This window comes from Oryzias melastigma, linkage group LG13, assembly GCF_002922805.2.
Source record: "Oryzias melastigma strain HK-1 linkage group LG13, ASM292280v2, whole genome shotgun sequence".
In the NCBI taxonomy this organism is placed as follows: domain Eukaryota; kingdom Metazoa; phylum Chordata; class Actinopteri; order Beloniformes; family Adrianichthyidae; genus Oryzias; species Oryzias melastigma.
Window position 1 is genome coordinate 33,567,219 of NC_050524.1, and position 13,558 is coordinate 33,580,776.

The window sequence follows — 13,558 nt, forward strand, 5'->3', positions numbered from 1 at the left end:
AAGGGAGTTGAGTTTGGAGAGGGTGGATCTGGTGCCAACGAGAAGGAGTTCAGTTTTATTGCTGTTGAGTTGGAGGTGATTTGAGGAGAACCAGGATTTAAGTTCGGTTGTAAGAGAGGGAGGGGGGACACAGGAGGAGGGGTGGGTTGACAGGTAGAGTTGGGTATCGTCGGCGTAGCAGTGGAACTGGATATTAAATTTCCTGAAGATATTGCCGAGGGGTAGTAGATAAATTATGAAAAGGAGGGGGCCGAGGACAGAGCCTTGTGGCACTCCAGAGGTGACCGGGTAGGGCTGGGACTGGAAGGAGTGAAGCTGAACAAACTGAGTGCGGCCAGACAGGTAGGATGTGAACCAGTCGAGGGAAGTGTGACAGATGCCGATGGAGGAGAGTCTTTCCAGGAGTACTGAGTGGGAGATTGTGTCAAAGGCCGAGCTGAGGTCAAGGAGGATGAGGATGGATAGGCTTTTTGTATGACTCAGCACCCATGAAGTAGCTCTCAGTTTCAAAAAGGTTGGTGACCCCTGCAGTAGAATGTTAAAATTGTTGGGGGGGAATTAACAATAGGACTGTAGAAACAGAAGACTGAGCAACCCCTCCCTCCATGTTCCAAATAGGAAGTACCTGCTGGTTGCAAGAAGGCCAAAGTCCCATGAACTTCTATTGAGAAACAGACAGTTATTTTTCAGTCATTTTATTTGTTAGAAAAAAGATTTCTTGCTCTGATACATTCTTCGTAACATGTATTTATAATCCTAATTTTGTTTAAAGATTTTTTTTCTTCATCACCAGTTATTCAAGTTATAAACTGACCAATAAGATGCTTCAGTAAAAGCATGTGGCTCCCACTGGCCCCGCCTCTAATGTTTGATTGACAGATTCCCCTGAGCAGCTTTCAGTGGGAGGGGTGAGGTGAACAAACAAGTGGGAACAAGCTCACTCATGATTGGTGACAGTACAGTACAAGACAGTAGTAGACCCAAAGTCTGCTGAACTGTTTAAAACTTGAATAGTTTCTGTAGCTGAAAGTCTACTTGACTTCTATTGTTTTGTAGAGCTCAAAGTTTTTTGCTGAAAAATGAGCTTTTCAAGATTCAGTAACCCATTTTCAATGGAGTTAAAAAAGTGGTAGTTGGTTGAATAGTTTAAAAAGTTGAAGAGTAATGAAGTTGAAACTTACGAGCAGCTATCTCCTAAAAGAGCTGAATATATTGATAGCTGAATTAGCTGAATAGGTCAAGGGGTTGAAGAGCTACGGAGCAACAAAAAACGTACGGAAGAAAAATGCATTCCCTTTAGTGTGAATGCTCCACAGTATTCACACTACTATTATTATCTTGACAGCTGAGGAATTATGGTCGAGCAGATCATAGCTGACTGATGGTCACCAAGTCCTTCCTGTTGTAATATATTTGTCAGTAATGTCCCCACATGTGCCATTTCAAATTGAACAGAGTAATGGAAAAAGTGAAGTTTCTTTCATCTCCTTATAGAACTACTTCATAAGACTGTACTCATCATATGTTTTACCTTTCCTAGATAATCCTGAACTCCATGCACAAATATCAACCGCGGCTTCACATCGTTAAGGCTGATGAGAACAACGCCTTTGGATCAAGAAACACCGCCTACTGTACCCACGTCTTCCACGAGACCTCCTTCATCTCTGTAACCTCCTATCAGAACCACAAGGTACAACAAATCCATCTGCAGATAAGTTATATATGTTATTTCAGGGATNNNCCCCCCCCCCCCCCCCGCACACACACACACGGTTTATGAGTATGTTTTCATCAATGACTTATGAATGAAAGGCTAAAAAAATTTGAAAGAAAAAAAAAAGAATGAGATGCTAAGGTGGTAGTGGGGTTTCTGTTGATAGGGGTTTTTCCCTCTCAGTAAACTGCAGAAAACAGCAGCTATCCTACTCAAAGTTACGAAAGTTGTCAGACATAGATAATAAAGCCAACAGCTAAAACAGATGCTTTATTTTGAAATGAAAGAACATCTTTAATGTCAAAAAGTTTTTAATTGTTGAAGGAGCCAGTGTGATAATGGTAAATCAAGGGTTCAATGAGGGAGAGAAAACCTGATGTTCTGATTTTACTTTTTCTGGGAGATTTTAGGAACAAATTGTGCACTTCAATTCAGATCAGTTTTATTTCTACAGCCCAATATCATGACGCAGTCGTCTCAGTGGGCTTACCGGTAACTGTACAAAGACATAAAGTCAATCATAAAATATAAATACAATTCATGTTCATCTATGCTAAGGTTAACTAGGTTAACCTTGCATCCCTGCCCTTCTGCCCTCCTTACCAGTGAAGAAAAACTCCTAAAAAAAACAATTTTGGTAAAAAATAAGGAACCTCAGGGACGTCTACATGAAGGAGGATGCTCTCTCAGGACAGACAGGCGATGTACCAGTATTGTTAAAGAAGAATTAGCTTATCTAACTCTACAACTACATGTTTGAATAGTGCAGCGGATGGGAAGTGAAGTAAACACAGATTTAAAGTCCAGTAATTTCAACATCTGATTTCTTTTAGATCACACAGCTGAAGATAGAAAACAACCCTTTTGCAAAAGGGTTCAGAGGTAGTGAAGACGGAGACCTGCGTGTTTCAAGGATACCAGGGTAAGCTCAGACATCCCCACCATTCTGAGGATCATTTGCTTGAAGGATGACTGAGTTTCAGTGGAGGAATATTTCTAGCCTCTTGAGTTTAAGACTAAAGTTTTTTGTTTGTTTGTGTTGTTGCTGTAATCAGGAAAGAATACCCAATCATTTCTAAGAACATGGTCCGCCAGAAGATCATTTCTTCACAAAATCACCTCACAGGGAAACTTCGAGCAGGAGTTCTAAGTGGACACCCTCAAGTCCTGTCCTCTTACCAGTATGACACTGGAACTCCATTCTCCAACTCAGGCTCCCAGGATGCCATGTCAAACAATTTTCCTCAAAGCAGAGATCCCAGCCTCATGTATCACTGCTTCAAACACAGGGGTATGCCCTCGCTTTCACTTCATAACCATATCAAAAAGCAGTGTTTTCCTTCTATGAAGACCCATCAGTTGACTTTATCTCTTTGTAGATAACAGCCGTCACTTGGAGCTGGGATGCAAGCGGCCTTATCTGGAGACGGCGTCTGTGTTGTCAGAGGAGCATTACTTTCGTTCCCCGCCCTCTTATGAGTCGCCCTTGGTGCCTCACTCGTACTGCGCTGAAGCTATGTCCTCCAGGGAAGCTTGCATGTATGGGGGCATCGACACAGATTCTCGGGTGGGTGTGGCGGACGCAGATGACTTGACCAGCTCTCCGTCAGTTGGTTGCAACATGTGGGCTGCCAGGCAGCCATACCCTCACTACGGCATGGAAGGCATTTCATATCAGCCCTTCACAGCTCACTTCACCAACTCTGCCCCCATCGCCCCTGTTCCTCACCAAGCACCGTCTATGGTTTCACGGCCGCAGGCTGACACCGATGGCTTCAGCTTATCTACAGGTCAAAGAGGTCTGTCTGTTGCACCTGCCTCCCCCTCCTCTACATCCACTTCTCTGGTTGTGCCTGGCGCCAGAAACAAGGCGGGCCTTTCACCTCTGTATCACCGGAAGCCAGGCTCACCCATGCAGTCTCACAGAGACCTGTCAGCCTATACTTCTCAAGGAACGATAACCCTCCGAGATGCATCCCATCAATACCAAGGAGGCATGAGTAGTGCAGGGAGTCACTGGAGTGACAGCTAATGAGAAGAAGCAAGATCCTTGAAAAATAGATTGATCCAGAAAAAAAGGCTGATGATGCCAATAATGGTTCTGAACTACAGCCACAATCCCTGTTTAATTGCACTTGAATGAATCATGTCAGCATACAGTATGCATGTGCTGAACAGTGTTTCCTGTTTAACTGATGTGGATGTGCAGCACATGTGTCGCAGGCTGGTGGTCAGATGGGTGGGGGCTGGTGGTCAGAGGGGGGGCCGAGCAGAGATGAAAGTGGAATTAAACTGTTATTTCTTCTAAACAACAGTCAAGATGTCTACAATCTGGGATTCAGAGCTGCGGGCTTCAACTGGCTGAAGGAAACTCTCCATGTTCCCTGCTTGAGTGGAGGGGGGCTTCTTTAAATCTCAGGAATACTTTTTTTCATTTCACAAACAAAAGTTGGACACAAAAAGAAACAAAATGCAGTTTATTCTAAACTTGTTTGATTCACATTAACATAAATGTAATGAAAAAAATTACACACAAATAAGCAGAAACAACCAAAAATGAACTCAAGCTTCTGCTGAGCGGAAAGCCAGTAGATGATTGTCTAACTAAACATAACATAGAAATAAGCAGCTTCACAGAAAAGACGTCAAGAGACATAAAAAATCAAATGAAACAAAATTCCTCTTTAACACCATGACCATTTACATTCAGACAAATGTTCCTGAGAGTTCTTCATCACCATGTCAGTTTGAATGGCAGTCTCTCTTATTGGAGGAACTCAGATGCTCCCGCTAGAGAAAGCATCATGGTAGCAGAGTCCTTGCTAAAAACGTTCTCAAAGAGCCTCAAACACCAGAGAGTCCGAGCAGTGGTGGGAGTGAACAGACGAAAGGTGTTTCGGATCCACTTTGTGCATCGCCCCTTTATTTCAGACTATTGATTTTTATGATGTGTTTGCACACTTGGTAAATAAAGATGTTCATGCCTTTAACTTTTTGATGCCCTGAGTTCTGACCCTTCTGCTGGGACAGGTACACTCGAACCTTAGAGCCACAGCTCAGGGAAAAATATTTGATGAGCCTGAATTCAACTCCACCATCTTTCCAATAATAAAACCTGAAACAAACAGGTTAAAGATGCAGAGTATTGCTCAAATGTATCATAAATGACTTAAAAAGACTGCTGGACGGTTTGAAAATCCCTGCAGGGCAGAGCAAAGAGCCAGGAGGGCCTCAGCAGTTCACCGCGCTCCTTCATGTGCAGCTTCTGTCAGCTCAGGAGTTATGAGAAGGTCTCATTCGTGGTTCATGTCAGCACATTCGTCTCCATTGCTTTCTCAGCCATCGACACAGTTCACATGAAGGGAGCTACCTTTGTGCAGAGCTCACCTTTGAATCAACAAATCAACAGCCAGTTATCTTGAGAATATTCAACCACAGATTGGCAGATGGTTGTAATAAAACGGGCCCTTCCATTGAAGAGTGTTTCTAATCTGCAGTTCTTGTAACCTTGAACAAAAGTTAAATGACGGAGTATGTAAGTGTTCTTCTCATTTTAGACTAAATAATTGAATATTTAACTAAAACAGCATATCATCTAAGCTTATCTTTTATTTTCTAAACCCTTTTAAACTTTTTATCTGATACACGTCTGTCATACAAAATTTGTTTTTTTTCTCCACTGCTCGAGTTGTTTCTTCCTTTTTCCAACTATTGCAGTTTTTTTCTGACCAGTATACCAGTGAAAGATACAAAAGCTACATAAAACTTGTATTTTTCTAAATGGTTCACTTGAAATAATTCATAGAAAGGTGCAGTCTAGGACAATACTGCTACTGCGTGCAGGCCACAAACCCACAAAAGCAACAGATCATTAATCAAATGTTTTCTCTACTAATTCATTTTATTGAATGTATATGAATTCTTGTAATAAAGCCAAACAGACCATGTTTGCAATTTGCAACAAAACACAAATTCTCTGATAGACAAAAGGTGTAACAGTATTGAATGATCAAGTACTTGTGTTCATCAGGTGTGGCGCTGGTCTCCATCCAGCTTCAGTTTTCAGCTGGAATGAGCGCACAGAGGGTGACTGCTGCTGGAGCCAACCATATCTGTAAACACAGAGCAGAGTCACATGTCTGAATGCAGCGCTGCCTCCCCTCAAACAGTTCACGCTGCCACGATCAGAAACAGTTAAACATGCACTTTGAAGGCAAAGCAGAACAAGTTTACACCAAAGGTCCCAGCCTTTGCTTTAATGGTGGAGATTTTAGTCTGAGCTTTATTAGTGCATTAAAGGGACAGGGAATGCATTTTGAAATTTATGTTATCTTACTTTCCACATAAAACCCCAGTCAATCTCATTAGAAAGAAGCCACGTTTAAGCCCCTTCTGGAGCACACGTTAACTAAGCTGCGTATGCATCTCCACGGAGAGAAGCGGGTCTTAAAGTACATCTGGAAGTTGTTGAGGCAGCTCTAGCTGCCCCCATCTCCCCTGCCTAGCACTGGCCTTCCCTGCTGTCGTCCCATAATCCCACCTAACAGCAGACTCGGCTCGGGAAGTCCTTTCCCACTCACTGATGGGCCAAAAGTTGGCCTTCTCGTAAAACAAAAAAAGGAAAAAAATGCTTAGATTTTTGGCAGAGCACTCTAAAGGAGACTTTCAAAATCTGGGAGGGATTTAATATCAAGTCCATTAGGGTTTCTCTGGAGCCCTATAAATGGTCAATTAGAGGACAGTTCTGATTTGATCCACATGCAGACGAGAGGGCAGTCTGCAGGTTTTCACCTCAGCGTCACATTCCCGCCATGCACCACAAGCACAGGGTGACATTGGCTGAGTAAAAGATGGTGTTTCAAGTTGTCTTACTTATAATCCATCATAAAAATGATTGATTAGGCAGTGGAGGCCAGAAGAACTTAATTGTTGCTGATGGATTACAAACAGTAGGCACAGATTAGAGCCCACAAAGAGCCAAAATTGCACCAAGTGGGTTCAAAGCGTTTGCTAACGGGACATTAAGCTGTTTGTGCCCCTGATCAAACATACTGCCGCCTGGCAGCAATACAGACCAGAGCCAATTCTGCTGGATGAAACAAGATTTGTGCTTTTCAAAGGGGCTTCAGATAAAAGCATCTGTAAAGATCAAAATCATTGCATACATGCATATTTGGATTGCCCACCAAAAAGTAACAGATTATTCCAACATTGGACGGATACTAGTTTCTGCAAAAACTCAGTTTGGAGCTGAGACAAAACAACAATTTAGGCTTTTGACAGCCACACTTTCTAATTCCTACGTGGACAGACTCTATAGGAGTATCTCCATCTGAAATGTCCACAATCAAAGAAAAAACTTCCATGAATTGACAGTGATTTAAAGAAAGCTGTGTGGCATAAACAAACTCAATTCTTCTGCTTAGATGTGTTTGTCTCTGTGAACAACATCCTAAAGGTCGACAGCAGAGTGACTGTCCGCTCTGATCACAAAGCCAAAGTTGTCTTTCAACAAAGAAACTTTTTTTTCTTACTGGTACTTTCATTTTAAGCAACAAAAACAAAACGTGTAAAGGACATAACAGCTTTAAACAGAAAAACCTTTCATTTTACTTTGCTGTGGAAAAAAACCAGTTGTATGTTTAGAGAATACAACCCAGATCCCTCAGTGTAGTTCGCCTTCAGCCAATTGTATTGATCTGATTAGGTAGAAGCTAGCTTGGGATTGGATGTCTCTTTGTTTCCATCACATGTACATAAAAAAGTAAGACAGTAGAGATCCAACAGGAAGAGAAACCAACACTTTGCCAGAAACCAATTATTTACCTCTTAATCAAGTTTATACCTTTTTACCAACATATTTGTGTTCATATCTGTGGTTTTCAACCACCACTGCTGTTACTCCATCAATTTTTTGGATATATCTTTATCTTTTACATCCTTTTAAAGATGGTCTTGTGAAAAAAAACCCTGGATTTTTAACACTTCTGCTTTGGATTTTATTTTAAAAAATAGAGACGTAAAAGGTGGGCTGCATGGTGGTGTAGTGGTTAGCCCTGTCGCCTCAGATTGAGAAAGCTCTGGTTTGAATCCCAGCTGTGTGGAGATCGCATGTTCTCCCATGGATATGTGGGTTTTCTCTGGGTGCTCCAGATTACTCCCCCAGTTTATAGACATGTTTCATAGGGGGACTGGTATGTCCAGACTGTCCATTTGGTGTGAGTGATTGTCTAGCCCTGCAACAGACCGGTGACCTGCCCAGAGTGTGCTCTGCCTATCTGTCCAACAACGTCACGCAATGTTGGTTATGTCAAGCAACCCCATGACCCCAAGAAGGACCTATCAGATTGAAAATATGCATGTATGAATGAGTGGGTGGACATTAAAAGGCTATGGATGGGGATCAGTCGTTGGGTAGGGATAAACAAAGAAAACTGAAAAAGCAGTTACTGGAGTACACAATAACCTGGTTTCCACTGAGCGGGACAGTCCGGTACAGTATGGTCCAGTTTAAAATGCAACAGGCAATTCAGGTGAGCATTTCCCTTCAAAGTTGGACTGTCACAGCACATGCAGGGTGAAGCTAACAACAGCAACAATGGAAGTTATTTTTTCTGCTCTGCTTTTGGTACTTCGCATACACCACGTGTCAAAGTCGAGGCTCGGGGCCAGATCCGGCCTGTGGGGTAATTCTATCCAGCCCTCCAGATCCTTTCATATTATTATTATTAATGGCCCGATGTTATCTTTCGAACATATTGAAGCAACACTACAATTACGGAGGCTGAGAGATCAGTTCGAGTGACTTCTAGCATAAATAGATACAATAACTAAGGGAAAAACAGTAAAACAGCCAGACATCAAAACACATTGAGAAAACCCAATTCTAAACCCTGATCTGCCCAGACAGGCAAAGGGAATGATATCTCAGAATTCCTTGCGATGCCAGATCTGACAGCAGGCCCAATCTGCCTGTGATCATCACAACAAAATTAACAACAAATCCCATCATACAGTGTGTCAGCTGCCTTGCGGAATGTCAGTGTTCCCAGAATATTCAATTTCATATATGATATATAAGTTTGACAAGATATATTTTTCTGTGCTAAAATCCACAAAACAGATCTTGTAAATGATTATCACCCAAGACCAGAAATGAGGGAGACTGATGAAGTTTATAGCATGAATGACTGATAAAGTTTAGTAAAGTCCTTTCCCTATTAAAAACATCTCAAAGTGCTAAATAATAATAATAATAAAAACACCCTTTACCACATTTTCAAATTAAACTGAAACTTTTATTATTTTTGGATTACATACATGGTAAATAAATCTCAACTGCTTCAGAATTTACCTTCAAATAGACGATTTCATTGTACTTTGAGAAAAAAGCTCCAGCTAGCATCTTTAACTGATACAAAAACATTTTTAAACTTTGATGATAACATCAAATACATCTGCCAAACTGTTAAGATTCAAACACAGAGATAATAACAGTAAATGTTGTGGCAGGTTAAAGTTTACATCCACAGCTCCTTCACTAACATCTGCTCTCTGCTGTGTTTGTGTCACTGAGCAGAAAGCTAGCGTTAGCATTAGCACTGTAGATTCTAGCTGGGCTTTCTCCGGTCCGTACGACCAAGAAAGAAGATCAACAGTGAAGATTAAGAAAATGGTGTAACTCACTTAGACTTCTTACAAAAAAAAAAAAAAAGTGCGACCGACAATAAGATTTAGCAGTCAACAAGTTTTTGCCTTCTCGCTCTTGCAGCTTTTCGTAGAAGATCGTGTTAAAACGATCTCTCAAAAATGACAGATCGTCAGCTTTGGAGATCGTAAGACGGTTTTATATCGTCATATCGCCCACCCCTACAACAGGGGTCCAAAAATAGTACGGTTCAGTCCTGCTTAATGGGTCCATTTTATAATGGAAATACTCAAAATATCGGACTAGCCCGGACGACCGTGTGGAAACTAGGCATTTGGTGTCATCGTGGATTCAGTAGTTTAGGAGAGCAAAAAAAGTTGCAAGAAAAAAATTTTAATCGAAAGAAAATGGAAATTTTGGTGTAAAACAAAAAATAAATATTGCTGCGTTCCCACAAAATGATCTAAATGTGCAGATAGTTAGCACAACAAACAAAAAAAAAATCAAATGAGGTAAAGAGCGTATAGTAAAACCTCAAGAGATAATATGGAACAGCAGGACAGAGGCCTTTAATCAAACAGGTCCACTAAAACCAGAGTACTGTTGGAACAAAAGAAACAACATGAAACTCTTAAAAGTGCTCTGACATCGACAGGGTTCTCAATTCATTAACCAACTTCTTTGCCCAATATTCTATTAAGGAGAAGTAGCTTGTGCAGTAGTCCAGGACCTTTTTAAGACATTGCTGTGAAAAAAAAGACTAATTTCTTTGTCTAATTCCCAGTCCCAAAGAAAAAACAAAATCATTGAGTTTTGGAACAATCACTTCAGTAACAGAGTAATATAATGAAATGCGGTTCAAATTTCAGTAATCGAAATACAATTGCTAAACTACAGAAACCCACATGACTTCATTCACCTCACATTTTGATGGAGTGAAACCACAGGAGACTAATCAAACACATTTGTGTAAAGAGTTGGCTCTGACATTGTCTCGACTAAATGAAACAAAACAGATATTAAAAAAAAAAAGTTACTGATGGATGTACAATAATGCAGAGTAGAAGACGGATCAAAGAAAGATGAAGGGCGCATAAACATGCAAGAATTTGTAGGGGCAAGGTATCAAAATATGAGACTTTAAATGTTTTTAAAGATTTCATTTCCCAATTTTCTAATTCAAGGCTTTTAAAACTTTAAGACTCCACGGGAATTCTGAGCAGTGGACCCATTCAACACTTGTAAGATGGGAAGTAAAAGTTGATCGTGAGGAGAATAACAGTGACTTGGCTGGAGTTTTGTATTACTTTTTTCACAAAGGAAATCAGTTAATTCTTTTAAAATAACCAGAAATGAAAGAAGGTCAATGCTAGAACATAAGGCTGGTTATCAATGCTAAAAGATGTAATTGATTCCATTTTGATTCAAAGTTCATGTTTGACTTGATCTACAATTCAACTTGATAAAATATCGATTTATTTTTAACATTTCTATTAAAATTTCTGTTATATGGTTGAGAACAACACATCACATAATTGATCAATTAAAATGAATAAAGGCGGAGTTCTTACTGATAGCATTGAGACGTCTTGAGTTAAAATGTAACTAAAAAAAATGTGTTCCCAAAATGAAAACAAAGCAAATACTCTACTCACAAAAATGAAAAGAACACTTTTTTATTGGGCCTGCCATGAATTGAATTAAACCTGTCTGATAATGTTCTTGTTGGTTAATCAGCTGAGGGCCTCGTTAATCAATTTCAGCTGTATTGGTGTTCATGGAATTAACAACAGGTGCACTTCAGTGGCAACAATTAGAAAACCCTCCAAACAGGACTGGTGTTACATGTGGAGGTCATTTCAAGTTTCTCCCTCTTGATCTTTTTTGGCTGGTTTTCCACTCGTGCTGATTTTGGCTTGATAATTATCTCTACTGGCAGTATGAGGAGATTCCTTAACCCTACAGAAGTTGCACAGGTTGTCCAACTTCTCCAGGATGGCACATCCACACGTGCTGCAGCAAGAAGGTTTAAGGTGTCTCCCAGCAGAATCTCCAGAACATGGAGGAGATTTCAGGAGACTGGTGGTTATTCTGGGAGAGCTGGACAGGGCCGTAGAACAGGGGTCGGGAACCTTTTCGGCTCGGAGAGCCATAAAAGCAAAATATTTGAAAATGTATTTCAGTGAGAGCCATATAATATATTTTAAGACAGAATTCAACTAAATGCGAGTTTAATAATTTCTTCTTTTAAATATTGCTATAATACTGACCCTTAATGCGACTTCTGGTGCTGCATGAACTTGCTGATGGCTTTGTAGTCTGGCTGGTATTTGGAGAGGTTAAGCTTCATGCAAGCGTTGAAGCTTTCATCCGTTAAAGGACTAGTAATGGGGTTGTGGGTTATTTTCGGTGTTAACTGTATTTCGCCTTATATTTACCATTTCCAAATGTTTTGCCGTGTTTTGAGCAAGAAATATTGAAATAAAACGGCATTTTTGCGGCCAAATTTGGCAAACCTGTCTCTTCCGGGTGAAAAGCTCAGTTTTGGTCACGTGGTGCGTGTGACGTCAAAGGGGTCAACATAGCAAGATGGCTTCTCCTTTGCGTGTCGGAGCTAGCGATAGCGGCGATATTTCAAGGTCCACAATTCTGTCTTCAGACTCAGATTGTGGAAACATTTGTTCTGAAAGTGACACTGATTCAGAGGCGCCGGGTGTTTGTGGTTTGAGGACTGTAAAGCCCTATCAATTTGAGCCGGCAGCGCGTAGAGTAAGAGCTCACAATCTGGCAATGACACTGACAGTGACGCTGAGAATGCCGATGAAACCGAAAGCTGTCAGTTTATCAGAGCCATGCTCGAAGCTGGAAGACGTGGAGCATCTCGTGAAGCTTTATTTACAGATCGGTTTTAAAAACAAAGAAATTCTGAACCTTTTGGCGACTCGAAATCAAATCATCATCAATAAAGCTGACTATCCGGGTCGGTAATGCAGAGTTTCATATGCAAAATAAAGAGCTTAGACCAGGGGTCACCAACCTTTTTGAAACTGCGGGCTACTTCATGGATACTAAATCAAATGAAGGGCTACCAGTTTGAAATAATAAATTTGCTTAGTTTGCCTTGAGTTCTACATTATTAATAATGAATAATGATACTTCTCTACGCAAAGACACTGATTTCTTAGCATAATTATCAATAATGACAACAAGCTAGGAAACAGATATCAATATTCAGAACTTTATTAATCTCAACAGATCTTGTCACATTTTGAGGTAATGACCAAATGAAATGTTTTTAACAAAATTATAACTTATTAATCAATTATTAATTAATTATTATTAATTAATTATAACTATTATTAGTGGATCTACGCTCCTTAAACGCTTTAATTCAGTCTCATGCACCCGTCCCTTTATTTTCCTTAAACCTCTGAACAGGTTGATTGACAGATCCCAGACAAGAATCTGCACATGGTGCGTTCACTGACCTCTTGGCCCAACTCAGTCCGCTAAACTTTGTCATTTTTAAACAATCCGCAGCAAAACAAATCAGTTTTTCAGAGAAAATGTCGACACTATTTAATCACTCGATTATATCCGGATCAGTGCTGATGTTCTGTTTTCTCTGATAAACTGCTTCGTTTTACTGCTCAGTGAACGCACCATGCAGAAACACTCAGCAGCCCTTCTGTTCCCATTACAGATGAAACTTTAACCAAATTCTAGGAATTTAGAAAAAACACAGTGTCGCAATGATACGGTTTCATAATAATGCGATAAAACACAAACCAACTCACGCGATAAGTCATTATAAACACGGCAATATGTGTTTTTTTATTTGATCGTCTAAAAAGGAGCATTTGGGTGACGTCACAGTAGTGTGGTGCGCGCGTGCCGCGCTGGGTCGCACAGCGAGTCCACTGACAGTCTCAGATGCAAGTCAAAAGTCTGTTCAGTGGTATGTAAAAGAATGTCTAGAACAAGTATTCAGGCTGCAGAAGTGCGGCTGCAGATGAAGCGATGAGGAAATCTTGGTTATTGATTTTACAGAGGAGATACACAATTAGCTGTGACGCTGTGGGGTGTGTCATGGCGCCCTAGTGCTGTACTCAGACAGACACTTCAGAAGCGCATTTAATTAGAAAAAAGTCAATTTCCATTACAGTTCTGCGAAAAATATCCTTCCATTTCAA

At 40.6% G+C, this 13,558-nt stretch overlaps 2 protein-coding genes across 3 annotated transcripts in view; one reads left to right on the forward strand and one right to left on the reverse strand.

Moving 5' to 3' along the window:
* The window catches only part of tbx4 (T-box transcription factor 4), a 31,148-nt gene extending 26,109 nt beyond the window's left edge, over positions 1–5,039 (forward strand). For both annotated transcript variants that reach the window (XM_024258135.2, XM_036215000.1), the window contains 4 exons: positions 1,541–1,693; positions 2,551–2,639; positions 2,773–3,008; positions 3,097–5,039. In XM_024258135.2, the coding sequence (XP_024113903.1) occupies positions 1,541–1,693; positions 2,551–2,639; positions 2,773–3,008; positions 3,097–3,749 (1,131 nt within the window). In that variant the 3' untranslated portion in view covers positions 3,750–5,039. The remainder of the gene's footprint in view (positions 1–1,540; positions 1,694–2,550; positions 2,640–2,772; positions 3,009–3,096) is intronic.
* A 560-nt stretch (positions 5,040–5,599) lies between these two features.
* The window catches only part of brip1 (BRCA1 interacting protein C-terminal helicase 1), a gene marked incomplete at its 5' end in the record, with an annotated part of 129,498 nt that continues 121,539 nt past the window's right edge, over positions 5,600–13,558 (reverse strand). Inside the window, 1 exon segment of the mRNA XM_024258134.2 lies at positions 5,600–5,829. Coding sequence (XP_024113902.1) covers positions 5,773–5,829 — 57 coding nt within the window.